This window comes from Pezoporus wallicus, unplaced genomic scaffold (assembly GCF_028554395.1).
Source record: "Pezoporus wallicus isolate ANWC-B61680 ecotype Strahan unplaced genomic scaffold, APGP_CSIRO_Pwel_v1 scaffold_11491, whole genome shotgun sequence".
Lineage (NCBI taxonomy): Eukaryota > Metazoa > Chordata > Aves > Psittaciformes > Psittacidae > Pezoporus > Pezoporus wallicus.
In genome coordinates this window covers 4,313,158-4,331,479 of record NW_026642649.1, presented here as the reverse complement: position 1 = coordinate 4,331,479, position 18,322 = coordinate 4,313,158, and the positions used below count along the sequence as shown (strand labels likewise).

At 50.0% G+C, this 18,322-nt stretch overlaps 1 protein-coding gene across 2 annotated transcripts; it reads right to left on the bottom strand.

Moving 5' to 3' along the window:
- Positions 1-235: 235 nt before the first annotated feature.
- Positions 236-16,586, bottom strand: LOC130611073 (C-C chemokine receptor type 8-like). Of its 2 annotated transcripts, XM_057431464.1 has the most exons (3): positions 16,362-16,586; positions 3,397-3,555; positions 236-1,433 (listed from the first exon to the last, which is right to left on the bottom strand). In XM_057431464.1, the coding sequence occupies exon 3, from the start codon at positions 1,422-1,424 to the stop codon at positions 369-371; it is 1,056 nt and encodes a 351-aa protein (XP_057287447.1). In that variant the 5' UTR covers positions 1,425-1,433; positions 3,397-3,555; positions 16,362-16,586; the 3' UTR covers positions 236-368. The 2 variants fall into 2 exon arrangements, with proteins under 2 accessions (XP_057287447.1, XP_057287448.1); XM_057431465.1 differs by lacking the exon at positions 16,362-16,586 and having other exon boundaries at positions 3,397-3,728.
- Positions 16,587-18,322: the final 1,736 nt, after the last annotated feature.

The window sequence follows — 18,322 nt, the reverse complement described above, 5'->3', positions numbered from 1 at the left end:
CCCATGCCTGTCCCAGGGATGTAAGGATTCATGTATGGAACAGCTTCCACAAGGCAGAGCATAGTCTGGGGTGAGGCAGAACCGATGCTTTCATCAGAAGAGAAAATAAATAGTAGAGGAAGCACGCTACTTGCTGAAATGAAAGAGCTCTAAAGCTTAGCTAAAACCCATTCTGTGGCAAACTCGTAAAGTCACCATCTTACAAACCCTTAGGAAACTAACGTGGCCTCTTCTTCTGCTCACAGCATACCCCAAAAGGAGGTATACTGGTTCTCCCAAGAGGATGCTGCACACATGGTACCAGCCTCCAGGTCCACGTTGGACCTTAGGCCAACTACTCACACAGGAAGAAGGCAGCTCGGATGGGCTCACAGGATCACTGCACTGTCCGAGCAGCTGGAGATCTGGCTGGGTGCTGGGAACAACTGACCAGCCCCAGCACCTGCAATGGGGCTGGAGAGGACACGGACACAGGACTGCAGCAGTCCCTTCAGATGGGCTTTGAATGTCACCCCAGCAAAGGCGTAGATCACGGGGTTCAGGCAGCAGTGGATGAAGGAGATGGTTTCCGTCAGCTGCAGCGCCAGGGCTATCTGGTAGCTTGCCTTGCAGTCATTGATGATGTGCAGGCTCTGCAGGGAGTCGAGGAACAGCACGACGTTGAAGGGAGTCCAGAAGAGGAAGAAAACAATGACGATGATGAAAATCATCTTGATGGCCTTGATCTTGTTCCGGTTTTTGCATTTTTGCAGGTTTTTCAGTATCTGGGCATAGCAGCAGATGAGGATGCTCAGGGGAATCAAGAGGCCTAAAATATTGGATGCAAACTGAGAAGCAACCTTCCAGGTATTGTCGCCTGGGGGGTATATGGGGACACACTGCACAGACTGCTCGATTTCCAGCTGCTGGTTGAACATGATGTTGGGGACAGAAGCCAGGCCAGCCACCAGCCACAGGATTAAACTGGTGATTATACCACAGGAGGCTGTCCGTATCCTCATGGCATAGACAGCATGGACAATTGCGATATACCTGTCAATGCTCATGAGGGTTATAAAGAAAATGCTGCTGTAAAACCCTGTGTAATAAATGCCAGCCATTATCTTGCACATAGCGTTGCCAAAAACCCACTGGTCTGAAGCATAATGGGCTTGGAAAGGGAGAGGCACAACGAAGAGAAGGTCAGAGGCTGCGAGGTTCAGCAGGCAGATGTCAGTCATTGTCGTCAGCCTTTTCCTGGTCAGGAGAACCCAAAGGACCAAGGTGTTTCCCAGAAGGCAGAAGACAAACACAAGGCAGTAAAGAATCGGCAGGAAGAGGGATTTAAACCTGCGAAAGCCATTTCCTTCATTGCATGGAGCAGTGTTTTCATCATATCCATAGTCATATTCTGTTGTGCCAAAGAATGGGCTTGTGGGATTCATCTCAGATACCTGTGCAGGAAAGAGCAAGGGATAAATGGCTGGTTGTCCTGGCATGGGACTCCCAGAGTGGCTTCTGCCTCCCTCTGTGCTGCATCGAGCCCATGGGTCAGCCTTCAGGCAGAGAGGGACTGCAATATGAAGTCTTGGTCTCATTTGTACCACTCAAAAGCACGGGGCTGGTGCTGGAAGCCTGCCACCATTCCTTTACATGCATAGTTATGAGCACTGGGGTGCTCTTTGTTTCCCCCAAACTGCCTCAGTGGCAGTGAGTTAGCCCCTCATCAGAGGAACATAGATTTAACTAGGTTGGAAAAGACCTTTAAGACCTCAAGTCCGACCATTACCATTAGAAAGAATTCATGCTCTGAATAGTTGTAATGGTGTAAAATGGTACAAAACCTGCATCTGATCTAAGAATCTGGATTTTATCGTGGTTCCTTGGCTGGGGAGGTTCTTCACTTGTAGCATAAAGACCCTTATGAAAGTGTGTTGACTGAAGAAGCCATCACCCAGCAGCATCAGCACATTTTCAGCTGAGCTGATGAGGGCATGGAGAGCATTTCCTCTCTGTCCTTTCTGAATCATTGCAGTGAAGACAGTGTTAAAATAGTCTGATCTCCTCTCCAAAAGGGAGTCAGTGCTTTAAGCCACCTTTTGGGTTTTGTTTGGTCATTTGTTTCCAGATGTCACCTCATCACCCCTATAAGAGGGATCTGGTTTGCAGGGTGAGGTACCCACATTTTAAGGAGTGATGCTTCTTTCGAAAGACACTGTTTCAAAGGTGTTTGCCTTGTCATTGCCAAGACATTTGTATGTTTCTTGTTCACTGCACCTCTGTTATGCCTGCGTACAGGTTGATCACGTCTTGAAAGACCTTTGAAGATACCGTTTCCAGGACTATAATTATTGCTAATAAGCTCTAATAATAAAATAATTGACAGTGATTAATTCATTAAAGCAGAGGCCATGCTCTTGTAAGTTAAAAGGTATACAAAAAGGCAGAGAATGGTGGAAGTGTTCATATTGACAAGGAAGGAATCAGAATTCACCCCTTCTTGCCTATCTTGTGCCACCTTGTGCAGGGAAATAGGAGGATCAGTATGCACAACACAAAGAGGTGCTGGAGTCAGTGGTCATCCTCTGCTCCAGCTATGGATACTCATCCCCCACTGATCTGCCTCAGCTTTCCTTGGGGCACCAGGACTGTTTCCTCCAAAGGCAACTGGCATATGCAATGCAGAGAAACCTTTTACAAATACAGCACTCAGCCCTATGGAGTTCCTTGTTCATAAATATGAGTAATGAAAAGAAAGCAGCACTGCAACCTACGCTGATCGGGTGATGCTTTCCTATATTGAGGTTTCAGCTGTACGTAGGACATTTGTGTTATTAACTTCAACTTTGTTTTCATGCCTAAGCCCCTAAATATTGACACTTCGAGTCACTAGATAACGGCTGTTCATGCAGCAACACATATGGGTAGAAAATGTTTCCTGCTAATGCTTTTGATGTGTGACCCCCCACACGCACTGTGACTGTTCACATTTCAGCAATGGCTTGATTTTCTTATTTCCTTGAGGGACCCCTTAAAAGCAGTCAATAGATTGAATCAAAAGTAAAACCAAAAATCAAACAATAATGAATGCTGTGCTATAGATATATATGGGTATATAAATACATGCATCGATTGGTAGATTTATAGATATAAAGCATCTGATTTTGGTTGAATAGGGATTGGAGAGGCTCCGCTTTGGACTTTCAGATGACTTTTGAAACATTTAATACCTTTGACAGCTTCCAACATGGGCACATTTTCCATCATCTCCCCTCTCCACATCAGTCAGTGGAACAGTCAGAATGAAAAAGCAGTTTTTCCGAGGAGAGAGGTAACTGCTGCAGGTCCCTTCACCCTCTTTGCCAAGGTTAGACTATTACTTTTATGAGTAGCACATTAAATGTGGATGGACTTTACCTTTGACAGCAAGAAGCCTCTACTCTCTCCGCTGACCCTGGTCCCGTCCTTCTACTGTGTCCTTGTCCTCTCTTGCAGTCTTGGGAGCTTCCAGGACGCTTACTCCATCGCCTGTGGAGGTGGCTGAGCTTTGGTGATATGCAGGTATCGAATGGGCAGCTGCTAGTTACAGAACAGAGGCAAACTGAAGATCCTGAAGCTGCGGTAAACAGGAAAAGAGGCGACACAAACACATTATGTGAAACAAAACTCAAACACGGCCCTTTTCAAGGCAGCGACGGTAGCACCTGAATAGGTGTTCTCCTTCCAGAGCACTTGCTAAACCCCACTGCTTCACAGCCGCCCCTGACAGAGGTGTGAAGTTGAGATATCTCCATCACAGAGCACATACATAAACTTGCAGCTTTCGACAGAAGCTGGTGGATCATTTCCAGCTTGTGTTATTTTAGTGTTCTGTTTCCTTCAGCTAAGATCTGCACCCTGGCTGGGGCCCTCCCCATCAGTAGCCTATTCACCTTAGGAGCAAAGTAAGAACTCACAGCTGCTGATACCTCTTCGCAATCGGTTTTTAAGCAGCTTTTATTCAAGTGGAGCTATCTCAGAGCTTCTTTGCTACTTGGGAGTTCTTTTAGGTATAATCTAATGCATTATTTTAGGTCAAGGATAAAATACTGAAACAAAGACAAGCTTGACTTTCTTTACTTTATTCAATAGCTTTAAATGATGTCTGTACTGTATGTTGTAAACTGTGGTGCTTTGTAAGTCAGCCAAATGATACGTTTCTCATTCATTAATCTCAACAAGCACCGGTTTCCTGATTTATAGGAGCACAGAGAAGATGAGCTTTGCCCAAGAGACACAAACAAGTACTTGTTAGATCCAGAGCTTGGTTGTTATTAAAGTCATTCACTTCTTTGGTAGCAGCTCCAATCCAAAGTAGCTTTCCAGCTTGCTGGCTGGTGCAGAAACAAATAGTGAAAGAGGATCCCAAAAAAAGAGAAGAGCTAAAAGCTGGAGGCAGACAAAGAAAAAGGTGAGAAAATGGGCTAGAGAAAAATGAAGAAACAACCTATTTATAGAATCATAGACTCACAGAACGGTTTGGGTTGGAAGGGACCTTCCAAGCTCATCCAGTCCAACCCCCTGCAATGAGCAGGGACATCTTCAACCAGATCAGGTTGCCCAGAACCACATCCAGCCTGGCCTTGGCATGCTGGCCACACTCCTTTGGATGCAGCCAAAGGACTTGGCACTCGTCAGTAGCACAGGCAGAAAGAAAAGACCTCTCCCTTGAGGAATTCAGAATGCTACCAATGACCATGGCACCACTCTGCCTCTAAGCACCCAGTTACAGGGTTTACTGTTAGAACCCTCCTCCTGTTACACGCATAATGTAACTCCATTCTACCTACTTTCATTGTTTAGAAATCAATAGCTTTCATCATTTCTTCTTATGAGCGAACATCAGTCAATTAAAGGTGCCTCCTTTTCCATTGGATGGTTTGTGCATTGGCCAGTAAGTTATTAACATATATACAAAAGTATGAAGAGTTTGTCGTGAAAGCAATAAAACAATGAAATACAGCTAAATTTTAAATATTCATGATTATTTTAAAATGGAAAGAGAATCTTGTGCTTTTTCTTGAATCATTTTCTGCTGCAGGTATTATGCTATTGCAAAAGACTTCAGTTCACTCAAAATGCCTATTGGTTTCAACTGGGAGATCTTCAAGCTGTGTACGTGCAGCAGCAGCAGTCCTGCAGAGCCAGGCAAAGTGAGGCATGGAGGTGGAAGAGTGTGGCAGGGAGCACTCTGTGGGTTGGAGAAAGCAGGAGCAAGCAAGAAGATGCAGAGAACCTTAAAGGCAAGGAAAAGAGCTTGAATTCAAGCAGCAAAAGAGGAGATACAAGTGAGCAGGCCTGGTGACTGCTGTGGTTGGAGCTCCCAGGGTGATGGGTGATCCTGGCACAGTCATCCTCCAAGCTTTCCTCAATGGAGGAAGGCAATTCAGTAATGGCAATGGAAGATGTAATCTGTTGAAGGCAGTGAAATGAGGGGAGCAGCGATGGGTTTAGGAGATGACTAATCTGGCTGTTCACTCTCTTACAGGTAATTTGAGGTGAGTATGGGCAGAGAGAGCGCTGCTGGGCTGGAGGGTGGTAGAGATGAATGTGTGTTCACAGATGTGGGAGGCTGAATGCTGTAGGCATGCTACGCTTCCCTTGAAAGCTCAGAAGAGGTTACCTGGAGGGGGAAGGATGGGAGGGACGTGTTTCCAATGCTCTCCACCATCAGCTATGAGCCAGGCTGCAATGACCTGCACCCTTTCCATCCTTTTTCAGTCTGCAAGTAGCATCGGCAGTGTTCAAGGCCAGGTTGGACAGAGCCTTGGGTGACATGGTCTAGTGTGAGGTGTCCCTGTCCATTGGCAGAGGGTTGGAACTGGTTGATCTTAAGGTCCTTTTACAACCCAAACCATTCTATAATTCTATGACCCTGAGTTACACCTCCTCCTGAGTTACACAAGGACCACGCAGGCAAACAAGGACTCTCTATGGAGCCAACAAACATCCTTTGGAGTTCACCTGCAGAGGATAACAAAGCAAAAAATGTGGTAAACCAGCAAGAGGTTTGAAGTTAAAGGTCACCTGCATTTGAAAGTGCTGAGCTCGGATGGAAAGAGGTGCAGAAATGCTGCGAGGTGGCAGGAGCACCCACATGAGAGAGCTGGGCTTAGCCTGATAAAGGAAAGACATGTGAGGGATACATTTGGAACATACAGACAGCCCAGCATGGAGAAGGGCAGGGGAAAAGAGGATTGTCTTGCTTTACAGAAAGCACAGGCATAGCAGGGCAATGTTTGCAGGTTGCCCCTTGGGCTGAAGGGAGCTGGTGCTGGTGCTGTGGAGCAGCCTTCCTGCAGGAGGAGAGCAAGCCAGCTGGTGTAAGTGCTCCTTGGTTAAGTGTGGGAAGGGAGACACCAGACCCGGAGGCTCTCATAGCTGGGGATGGGGCAGCAGGCACCAAACAGTCCCTCCCAGGGCTTTGGGGGTGATCCCAAGGTGCTGGGTGGGACACGGAGGGCAGGGAGGTCTTAGATCTGCTTGCTAAGAACCCATCCAAAACCCACCCTAGAGCTCCCTCCTCCAGCAGGCCTGGCTGCTGCCTTGCAGCATGCTCCAGCTGAGTTTTATCTGGACTCTAAAAGCAGTGGTAGTGATGGCTCCCCATGTTCTTGTGGGCTTCCCTGGTAGAAACACCTTATGGCAAGAGAGACAGCTGATTGTTGGTATCTCCAGTGCTCCAACCTATGGCCAGTTTGGGTGCAGGAGCTATGCCACACACTGCTCCATGCCCCCAGTCAGAACTGCAGAGGGAAGAGCCACGTGGCATCACCACCATGGTGAAAACACTGGTGCACAGGTTCAAAAACTCAGGGAAAATGTCACTGTAGGAGAAGCCTTCTGGTTTGTCTTATGTTTTGATGGTGGTTGCCAGGCTCACCCTGCAGCAGCCACTTTGAAGTTATGGTTTCTGCCTCAGTGATGACGAAACCTCCCATGCAATGCTTCATGTAGACACTGTCAGCCTAAAAGTGACCAGCACATCCGAGTAACGCAGAGTTCCTCTCCCCCAGACTATTCAGAGCCCTGAGGTCATGGAAGTGATGCTCTGTGGAAGCCCATGTAAATTGGAAAGGCTGTGGCAAATGCCACGACCACAACGAATCTTGCTGTGAGGCAAGGAGCATGGCCACATCTGCAGCTCCTACAGCCAGCCATACCTGCTGGCACTGGGGGAACCACCATGCACACCAGCTCAGCTTCTGACATCAGCCCCAGAGGGTTTTCTTGTCCCTTTGGGGTGACAGCCAGCTTAGCTGCTGCAAAACTATGCCTGCTCTTGTAGAAACCTCTCCTTCCTCCTGCAAATGGTCTGGGTGAATCGAGCTTCATCACAGAAAGGAAACTGCGGTTGAAACAAAAGACACCACCAGCAAGAACTTGCTTTGGCCTCAAGAGCCTCAGCCACAAGCCCTGCTATAGCTCTGGCTGTTTGGTCAAGTGGAGGGGAGGCACCTTTGTGTCACCATGGTAAAGGCTATGGTGTTGGTGCAGCAGCCATTAAGAAAGGATGGGAATAAAAGCAGAGTAAGATACCCTACCTGGTAGGATATTTCCCAAGAAAAGACTAAGTCTTTCCTGGAACTGCTCACTATCATAGTGGAAAGTGGAGGACCAGTTTGCCTTGATGTGGTGCTCTGCTTCCACCCATCTCAACACGGTGGTAACCATCCAAGTGAGGCCCAGAGACTTTCTCTACCTTGGCTTGACAACCAAATAAGAGCAGCTTCTTAGTCAAAAAGAGGCCTTTCCCTTTCAAACCAGCCCTCACCTTGCATCTCAGAGTTCTTACTCTCCCATATTAGAAGAGGAGGAGAGGTGACTTAGCTCAGGAGGGGAAACAAAGGCAGGACTGAGTGCAGCAGGGGGTATGCATGCTCACAGATGCTGGGTTGCTCAGCGAACATGGTTTATAAACCACCAGGAATCATCACTATTGATGGGGAGAACAATGACAACAGCTTGACTTTGCAGGGAAGGCAGGGGGTCGGGGCAAGCATGTCCTTTGTGGAGGGAGAGCAATGCGGCAGGTAGCACCTTGACGAACATCTCACCCCATATTCCTCTCCCTGGCCATCCCTCTGCACCAAAATCCCTCTCCCAAGTGTCTCTGCTGCCTGCATGGACCCACAAGAACCTTCCACTGGCTGTATCCCCCTTGCACCCCTCTCCCACAGGGCAGCAGGGATTGGAAAGCACTGAGTGCACAGAGCTGGCACTCACCTGGGAGCTACAGGAGGAAACCCCACACAGGAGCTGTCTTTGAGGAATCTTGGCCTTTTTCAGTTATTGCCACGGTATCTGGGTCTATCAATCAGAAGTTCTTCAAACGTGCCTATGGATGATCTTAAGGTCCCTTCCAACCCAAACCATTCTATGACTGTGATTCCACAATCAGCCTCAGCTACCAAGACACCAGCTTAGCGGGACTGCATGATCTTAACCAAAGATGTTTAACCAAACACTGCCAGTGTAGAGGTACAAAAATGCCATACACAGAAGGGCTCGTTTCACTTTCCTGATGGGGATATCGTGTCTGTATGCCTGCGTACAAAGAGGGGGCTGAGGTTTTGTGACCAGGTGAGATTTTGAGTATTTGGGGCTTTTTGTCATCAAAAAAAGTAGGTTTATATTGACAAAAACCTCTGAAAGTGCCGAGGGGGATTCCCCCTTCCAAGTTAGAGGAAAAAGAAAAGTAACAGAAGAGTCACAATACTTTATTCTGATAAGTTCCAGCCAAACCGTTGCCATTTTTCACCCTTAAAGGTGTCGTTTTCAAATACAGCATTTTACACAGAAATAACCTCTTCTTCTAACCCTGCTTCCTCAAACCAGGCAGGCTGCAAAGCTTCAGAGGTTCTTCCAGTAGAACTAAGATGTGCCTGTTTTGCTGACAGCAGACACAAACGTGTAGTTTTCTTTTCAGCTTGGTCAGCAGACACATTGACACCCTCCACCACAGTGAATGCATCACTGTGACAACGCACTTGTGTGTGCAAGCAGCATCATAGAATCAACCAGGTTGGGAAAGCCCTTTAAGCTCACCCAGTCCAACCGTTCCCAGCATTCCAAGGCCACCACTGCCCCATGGCACTGAGGCCTCGTCTCCACGCTGTGTGAACACTTGCAGGGACGGTGACTGCAGCCCTGCCCTGGGCAGCCTGTTCCAGTGCCTGAGCACCCTCTGGGGAAGGAATTGTTCCTCAGCTCCATCTAAACCTGCCCTGGTGCAGCTTGAGGCCGTTTCCTCTTGTCCTGTCCCTTGTTCCTTGGGAGCAGAGACCGACCCCACCTCACTACAACCTCCTCTCAGGCAGTTGTAGGCAGCGATCAGGTCCCCCCTGAGCCTTCTCTTCTCCACACTGAACCTCCCCAGGTCCCTCAGCCGTTCCCCATCACACTTGTGCTCCAGGCCCTGCACCAGCTCCATTAACCTTCTCTGGCCCCCCTCCAGCACCTCAATATCTCTCTTGCAGTGAGGGGCCCAGAACTGAACACAGGATTTGAGGTGCAGCCCCACCAATGCCCAGCACAGAGGCACAATCCCTGCCCTGGCCCTGCTGCCTACGCCACATGTTCAAATGTGCCTATGAAAAGCCTTGCCCTGTCTCCCTCTTCTGCAGCAGATGCTCAGTGCAGATAAAAGGCTGTGATCCAGGGCATCCTCCAAAAGCCGGTGCTGAGTCTGTGAAGGAGAAGCAGCTGGAGGTGCATGGCGAGGCCTCTGGCTCACTCTCCTCCACGCTCTGCTTCTCACTGCCGCCACCAAAGCCACAAGGATTACGGCTCTGACAGCTGCAGCCTGGCGCAATTGCTGAGTTGCAGCCAGGCAGGAATCAGAGCGTTGCAAACCTCCCAGCACACTAACTCATTCACAGCAGTGCCAGCAGCCAGAGGGGTTTTCTCACCCAGGTTTCACAACAGGGCGATTGTGGGACAGAAAGAAGTAACCGAATCCACCCCGTGCACATGGGATCTCTGAGAACAAGACTGCCCCTTGTTTGCCCCTCATCTGATGCATTTCTTCTCACCCTGAAGCACTCTGCTGTCCCACACCTTTGGTATCTCAGCACAGGGCACCTCTCAGATCTGCATCTGACCCTGCTTTGCCTGAGGGTGGGGAACACAGAAGGACAAAAGCAGGAATGAATGAGAGCAGAGAAATCCCATGAGAGGGCTGGATGGGATGCTGGCAGATCAGGTAGTCCATCTCCTGTCTTGAAGGCAAGGGCAGTGTCCCACTGTTATCCTTGCCGAGCCTGCTCCTACAGCCCCTGCTTTCCCCCCAGCTTCTCCTTACAAACCACCCAGTGCTTCTTCAGACTCATTCCTAGTAAATCTGTCTTACTACTTCTTCTTCTTTAAGTACTTAGTGCTTAATGTCTAAAACCCTCCTGGTATGATTCGAGTCAGTTATTGACCTTCTCCCTGGAGGAACAAGCACTACTTTCTTCTAGATGCTTCAAAGCACCCTAAGTGCAGTTTTCCCTTCGATTGCAGTAGCTCATATTCCATCGTCTTTCTCCTTTTAGGCCATGTTTTCTAGACTATTAATTGTGGCCACTGTTCTCCTGTAGCAGCTGCCAAGCTTTCCTTAATCCTTTTAGCATCACAGTGCCCAAAACTAGACATAAAGCCCCAGCTGTGGCCTCACCCCTGGCAAAGCAGACTGGAAGCCTCTTGCCTGCAGTAGCTGTCTTGTTCTGCAATTCACGTACCACTGGTGACTTATGCTTCTGTCGTGCTGGATGACAGCACCCAAATCCTTTTCTCCAGAAGCCCTGCCTTCCCCATCCTGTGTTTGTGGTCTCAGTTGACCACAAACTCAATGTCTATGTGCAGAAGTTGGTGCTTGTCCTTAATGAACTGCAACCCATTGCTCCCAGGCTTTTTAATCTGTCAAGGACACTTCATCAGGGGCTGTAGCGATAGGACAAGGGGTGATGGGTTCAAACTGAAACACGGGAAGTTCAGGTTAGATCTAAGGCAGAAGCTCTTCCCTGTGAGGGTGCTGAGGTGCTGGCACAGGGTGTCCAGAGAAGCTGTGGCTGCCCCATCCCTGGCAGTGTTCAAGGCCAGGTTGGGCATGGGCTTGGAGCAATCTGGTCTGGTGTGAGGTGTCCCTGCCCATGGCAGGGGGTTGGAACTGGATGATCTTAATAATCATAGAATCACAGAATGGTTTGCGTTGGAAAGGACCTCACACTTCCAGGGATGGGGCAGCCACAGCTTCTCTGGGCACCCTGTGCCAGCGCCTCAGCACCCTCACAGGGCAGAACTTCTGCCTTGGATCTAACCTGAACTTCCCCTGTTTCAGTTTGAACCCATCACCCCTTGTCCTATCACTACAGTCCCCTATGAAGAGTCCCTCTCCAGCATCCAATTGAGGATGATGTGATAAAGCTGCTTCCTGACAAATATGTATTGTCTTTTACATTTTCTGTTCTCTTGCAGGCTGTTTATTCTTCCTGTACTTCCCAGCAACTGCAATTACACTGACTGGCACGGAATTCCCTCTCTGGTGTAGGCTGCTGTTTCCTCACCATACTGACTCAGATCAAAGGGCCACTGGAGTCTGGCACTGGCAATTCTGCTTTGAAGCAAAGAGCCACCAGAGCCAGCACCCTGCCCCAACAGCACCCAGCCCCAGTCTGCAAAGGGGACAACCTCTCCTGCCTTGGGCCATGCCAGCCTGGGGGATGTGAGGGGTTGCAGGGTGGGATATTCCCCGTGCAGCCCCCGGTGCCCATGTCCACTCTCACCACAGGAAGCAGCTCTGGTCATTTAGCATGTTCTAAAAGGAAAAATAAAAGGCCTTCAGTGTATGCAACCATGCTCTTAAAGCAGGGAAGCCTGTGTGGGTTAAGAGCAGGATGGTGACTTGGGGACCCTGCCACTTGCAGCAGGACCCCTTGGAGGGACCCATGCCTTTAGCAATGCCCTCGCAGGGTGGGCTGCTCTTAGCACAAGAGCATCACACAGCGCATCCATTGGCGATGCCCATCTAGACCACAGTGCCTACGATGGCAGAGCAGGCGTCTGAGCGGTGTTATCCCATCTTTCACATCTTCCCTCAGGCCTCTGCCCTTGCCGGACTGTGAAGAGAGCTTTGCTGAGGGAGAGGAAGTGTTAGGAGAGCTCGGCAATGCCGCTGATCGATCTATACCTGAGCCGCTGGTAAACAGGAAGCTGCTGAGCGGCTTTATTCTTTTTCTTGGGTTTTTTAGGCTCTTTTGATCTGGTTTGAGTAGCTGTTTTTTTTCTGCTTATTTCATCTCAGGAAACACATTTTTTCTGCCACCTCTTGCAGGAAATGTGCAAGATACAAAGTGTTGAAAACCTCCCAGTTAGCCCAAGCCGCTCTACAAGAGGCGGTGAGTCAAAGGCAAGGAGGGCATCACAACGGCACTGAAAACTTGCACTGAAAAGCTGAAGCTCGTAGTAGTGAAGGAAAGGCTAAACCAATTCAACCGTGCAGAATACAGACACTTGCACACATCTGTGCTATGATTAGATCACAGAGTCACAGTCATTAGGATTAGAAGGGCCCTCTGGAGATCATCTACTTCAAGCCCCAAACTCAGGGGCTTTTCATCAGTATCAGAAAGAGCTTTCAAAGCATTGTGGTCAGGAGAGCCAGGGGCATAGAGCTCTTTCCAGAGCTGCATCACCAGCCTCTTAGGAACTCATTTTCAACACCAAAGTCCCACCATGGAGCCTGCTGTCCCCACCAGGCTCGTGCACCATCCACACTGCTGCAAACAAGTGCAGCTGCACTGAGCCCATGTGCCAGAGTGTGATGGGGAAGAGGGATGCCACTTGTGCTCAGCACCTTAGCATGGACCCAGCAAGTCATCCCAGACACATCAGGAGCAATGAGGACAGACACTACAAGGGTTTGGCAGATATCTGTGACTTGTCCTATGCTGCAGGCAGCAGTGCAGGTACAAATCCTGCAGGGATCAATGCTCACTGTGTTTAAAGTCTCTCCTAATCTTGCTTAGGAGAACAAGCAGATAATCAGGCCCCTGATGCTATCAGGGAGACAAGGTAATGCTGGCAGGAGAGGGTGAAGCTGTGGGGAGTAGAGGGATGGACAGGCATTCCTCCCACCACAGCCTGGAGCTGCAAGCTTGGCTTTGTCTGCAGCAGGGCTGATCATGCACTGACAGGAATGGGTTTGCTTTATGCATCAGTCCTTCTTAGCCCCTCTTCACCTCACCAGCAAAGAGGATCCCTTAGGATACCCAGGGCTATCCCACCACCTACACTGTCCTCCTCTCCTGCGGGCTGGGGATGGACATGCACACCTCAAACATGATACAAGATACAGCACAAACCTACCAGATCCAGCAAGAGGCTGGGTTGAAGAGGAGGAGGAAGAGGATCTTTCTGGCATGCAGATGCATGGGGCAGGTTTTCTCATTACCAAACTGCAGTTTCATGTTTTTCTGGTGTACTGAAAGCACAAGAGGTGCTCTTGTGGGTTTTGAATGAGTGGGACAGAATAGATGAACTTTTGTTACTGTGAAGGTAACTTCTGCATTTCCTTTTATAATACCCAGAATTTCTCTTGCTCTCTCTTTGCTGATACAGCCCAATCATCTCAAGAACCATCAAGGTTTCATACCTCACCTCTGATAAGTTTGGAGGCAGAAGAGGTAAAAAGTCAAACGTTTCATTGCTGTTGTGAAATCACTGGGTGTGAATGTGTCTTTCTGAGCAGAACCTAACACAAGACCAACTTCAATAGACAAGAGTAATAGCAAAGTGTCCACATTGCTTGGGCAGAACAAAGGACAACTGAGAAACCCTGAAGTCAAGAGCTGAGCCCCGATGCTTTAGGCCACCTTTAAAGAAAAAGGAAGCTCTTGAATTAGCCTCAGATAATATTGAATATTCACTAATGAAAAGTAGTGGTTCGGGTGTTAGTGCTTCTTCTACCCCGAATGCTGTCTGCTTGTTTCATCTTTATTCTATCAAACATGTGCAAAGGCTGTGATTCCAAACACAGAGGTTTTCCTTAAGGAAGAGCACAGAGCAAAGGTGGTACCCCATTCTGCACTGGGAAGTCTGTGCACCCCACTTTGCTACTGCTGATTGTCATAAGCTGGGACAAGGAAGGCTTTCCTTTGTGGTCACTTAGGCTTTTTGTCAGTAAAGTGGGTCTGAAGGTGAACCAGAACAACCCTCGTTTATTCCTGTTGTGTTTCGTTTCAGTTTTGGAAAATTAAATCCAGAGAGTTAAAGTGGAGATTCTCCATTATAATGTAATAAAATAGATCCAGGGTCCAAGGCAGCAAAGTGGAACCACTTCATAAACCCCCAGATGCACAATGTTTGGGGTTTTCTTTGCCTTTTGAAATGTGAATAGATGTTCTGATGAGATATTAAACAGCACCTAACCACATATACCACAGGAGGTTAATGTTCTATGTACTTCCCATAAAGGCATGCTACTCAACAACACGAGTGTGCTCCCAACATCACTTCATTTATGCTCTCCGTGTTGAGCTTGGATTAAAACACACCTTTTTACTAGCCTATTGTGGAGGAAGTAACTACATAGAGCAATTACATGTTTGCCTCCAGGCTTTCCAGAAACCTGTGACCAAGAAGGGTCATTGAATCACTCGCTGTGTTAAAGCCTCAGCCCTGGGACTCATCTACAAGCCTGATATTCAGACATGATTTCAACACGAAGCTGGGTTTGAGTCTAGGATCATAAACTATGGCCTGTGCATGCTGGTGGCCAACGAGATCACACAAATGGCCTGCAGGGGTTACAGAACCATGTCAGGAGCAGCATTCACCACCCTCCATCAAAATGCTGCCCCCAAGGGTGGTCCTTCAAGAAGCTCTTCAGGAAACAAACTCATGTAGGCTTTTGGATACGCATGCGACCAACAGGATGCTAACCGAGGGACCTGGAAAGGACTGGGAGAGGTTGGCCTAGCAAAACACAGCCATAACTGCGGCTGGCACAACCCCTGCAGCACACACTGCCAGGGGCACGCCAGGGCTGCCTGCTCTCCCTGCCAATCCATCTGCTGCAAGCAGAAAAGGCACCAGAACAACAGGTTTTCAGCAGCATCAGAGAAGAGGCCGGTTCCATCTGCGGTGGCAGGGAGGTGCCATGCAGGCAGTGGGGAAGAGATGCTGCCTGCTGCTGCCTGCATTTGCCTGCTGCTGCCTGCATCTGACTGGTACTGCCTGCATCTGCCTGCATCTGCCCACTGCTACCTGAATCTGCCTGCATCTGCCTGGTACTGCCTGCACCTGCCTACTGCTACCTGAATCTGCCTGAATCTGCCTGCTGCTGCCTGCGGCTGCCTGCTCTTGCCCTGACATCTCACTCCTGCCACATGGTCACAGTACAGTCCACCTGTGCTGAATGGAAGGAGCTTGCCTATGGTAAAAGCGCAGTGGGGAGGGAATTGCCACCAGACAGAACATGATGCTCTTATGAACAGCAGGCAGCTCGGCTGCAAATCAGGGGTACCAGGGATTGGGACCTTCCAGAGGTCTCACATCCCATTTGAAGTGTTTTGAGAGAACCAGTCAGGTGAGAAAGGATCAGCCCTTTGGCCATTGCCGAAGTGTGAACACACCGTGCCTGAGCTGAAAGCATCATCTACGCTGTTCCTCCCCTAGCAGGCCTGTCTCAGCTCCTCTCTCATGTCACAGGCAGTAGGGACTGAATTACCAAAGGTAAGAAGCACCACAAAGCTGACGGATGCATATGGTCACTGTCCCCCGAGCTGTGGGTGCAAACATAGAGCAATCAAAAAGAGGGGAAGGAGGGGCAAATTTTCCATATGGCAAAGGCAGCTGTGTGAGGAGGAAATGTGTGGCAACAATTAGTCTTCATAGAGTCATAGAGTCACAGAACGGTCTGGGTTGGAAAGGACCTTAAAGCTCACCCAGTTCCAACCCCCTACCCATGGCAGGGACACCTCACACCAAACAGGTTCCTCCAAGTCCCATCCAACCTGGCCTTGAACACTGCCAGGGATGGGGCAGCCACAGCTTCTCTGGGCACTCTGTGCCAGTACCTCAGCACCCTCACAGGGAAGAACTTCTGCCTTAGATCCAACGTGAACGTCCCCTTTCAGTTTGAACCCATCACCCCTTATCCTGTCGCTACAGTCCCTGTTGCAGAGCCCCTCTCCATCACCCAAAACACACCAGGAGAGCACAAGAAGGAAACCAACGGGCTGTCCTAAAGAGAAAACACCACCACCACGGAGTCCCCCTGTGGAACAGTGCCGGGGTTTGGGCACGTTCTCCTCAGCGGCGGGGGGGTAAAGCAGGTTCCCGTGCCTGGGAGCGGCACCTACCTCCCAGCTCAGCTCCGCTGCAGCCTCCTCCTCCTCCTCCTCCTCGGCCGGAGCAGCGCTGTGGCAGGAGCCGTGCGGGATGCTGGAGGCAACAGCTCTGAGTGCTGCAGGGCAGCAGCTGCTGGCTCCTGTGGAGCTCCCAGCTGGAAGCTGGCGCAGGGACAGCACCGGTGGCTTTGGGCATCACGGCTCCCCCCTCCCTGAGCAGTCAGATAGAGCCTGGGTGTCTCCGTGTGCTTCAGCCCATGAGGCTGTTGTGTCCATGGCTGCTGCCGCTGTCAGGCAGCTCCTCTGCATGGAACTGTGAGCTGGGGTCTGAGAGCGCACACAGATTTCATGTTACACCATTACAGTGCACAGTTCTCAAGCCACACAGTTGCCTCTTAGGGGTGTCTTCCCCTTGCACAGCCTCTTGCCCTGTGCACCATCTACCCCCCTGGGCAGCAGCATCTCCTCTGGAGGTGTCCCCCACCAGACTCTTCCTCAATGGCCAGAGCCACCCCCCCACCCATAAGACATGCACGTCTAAGTCTTGGGCTGATGGGATGGCAGGGACTGGCATGGGATGGCAGGGGCCACCATGGGATGGCAGGGACCACCATGGGATGGCAGGGGCCACCACGGGATGGCAGGGACCACCATGGGATGACAGGGGCCACCACGGGATGGCAGGGACCACCATGGGATGGCAGGGGCCACCACGGGATGGCAGGGACCACCATGGGATGGCAGGGGCAGCCTCAAGCAGAGGATGGCAAGAGGCATCCAGGCACCCCAAGAGGAGCAGCAGGAGGAGGGATACAGACAACATCTGCTGATGGGACCCCTTCTGGGCTTCTGCAAAGCACAGCCCAGAAGTGCCTTGGATGCCCACAGCTCTCCCTCAAAGGACATCTCCGCAACATGGGGTGACAGTCCTGCAACTGCAACCATTCCCCTGCCAGCATCTCACTGCTGGGAAGAGGGGGCTTTGCAGGCATTCAGCAGAGGAGTCAAAGGGATCTTAGCTCCTCTTTTCTGTCATCTGGTGTAGCATGTTAGCCAGGAATTGCAGACAACAGGAAAAGAGCTGAGCAATGGATTTGGGAGAAGAGAGTGAAACAGCAAGAGCACAGGGAGGGGAGATGCAGGGAGGTCATGGGCAGCCCGGACAAGGCAGGACGAGCAGTGATGCACCAGGAGGGAAACAGGAAGGAGCTGGTGATGAACATCTTGCACAGTCCTCAGCCTCGGCCACGCTTGAGCTGATCTGTCTTAGGTTTGTGTTCTGAGGTGCTTCAGCACCAATCCCTCATCCGCAGCACCATGCTGACCCAAGGGAGCAAGCTCTGCTGCCACTGCTGCCAGGTGGGTGTGGAGCTGGTTTTCTGCAGCTAACTGATGCTTAACTTTACCTGCTGTAAACCGAGAGCATCCAGTTCCCCTTTGTGCAAAGCCTATTTGACTACACACCCCGGCATTCACTTTTGGCCTCCTCACAGCTGTGTGGCTCTGCAGAGATGTGGTCCACCTTCTGCTCTGCTACCAGCTCTCCTCAGCTTCTCCTTGCACACCCTGGAGTTCCTACTCCAAATCCCTCCAGACAACAGGAGAAACCTTCCAGAACACACCATTGCCCTGTAGCTCTCCAAAGCTACGTAAGTAAAAGTACTGTGAAGATCAGACCTGTCCATGAGTAGTGCCAAGCAAGCCAAACTCCTCCCATCTGCCTTGCCCTGGGGTCTTTGTCTCCTGGCATTGTACCTCACTCTCAGATGCTCCTTCTCCAGTGTTCTTCTTTAGCACACTAAAGACATGCTCTTTTCTGCAAGAAAACATTAAAGAATAAGCTTTGGATCTGGAGCTAGCATTTGTCCCGAGGTCCTGACTCCAAAACCTACCCTATTGAAATACCCTCAAATGTTCACCCTCACATCTCAGATCCTGATTGTCGTCACGTCACGGGGCTGGTTTTGTGGTGG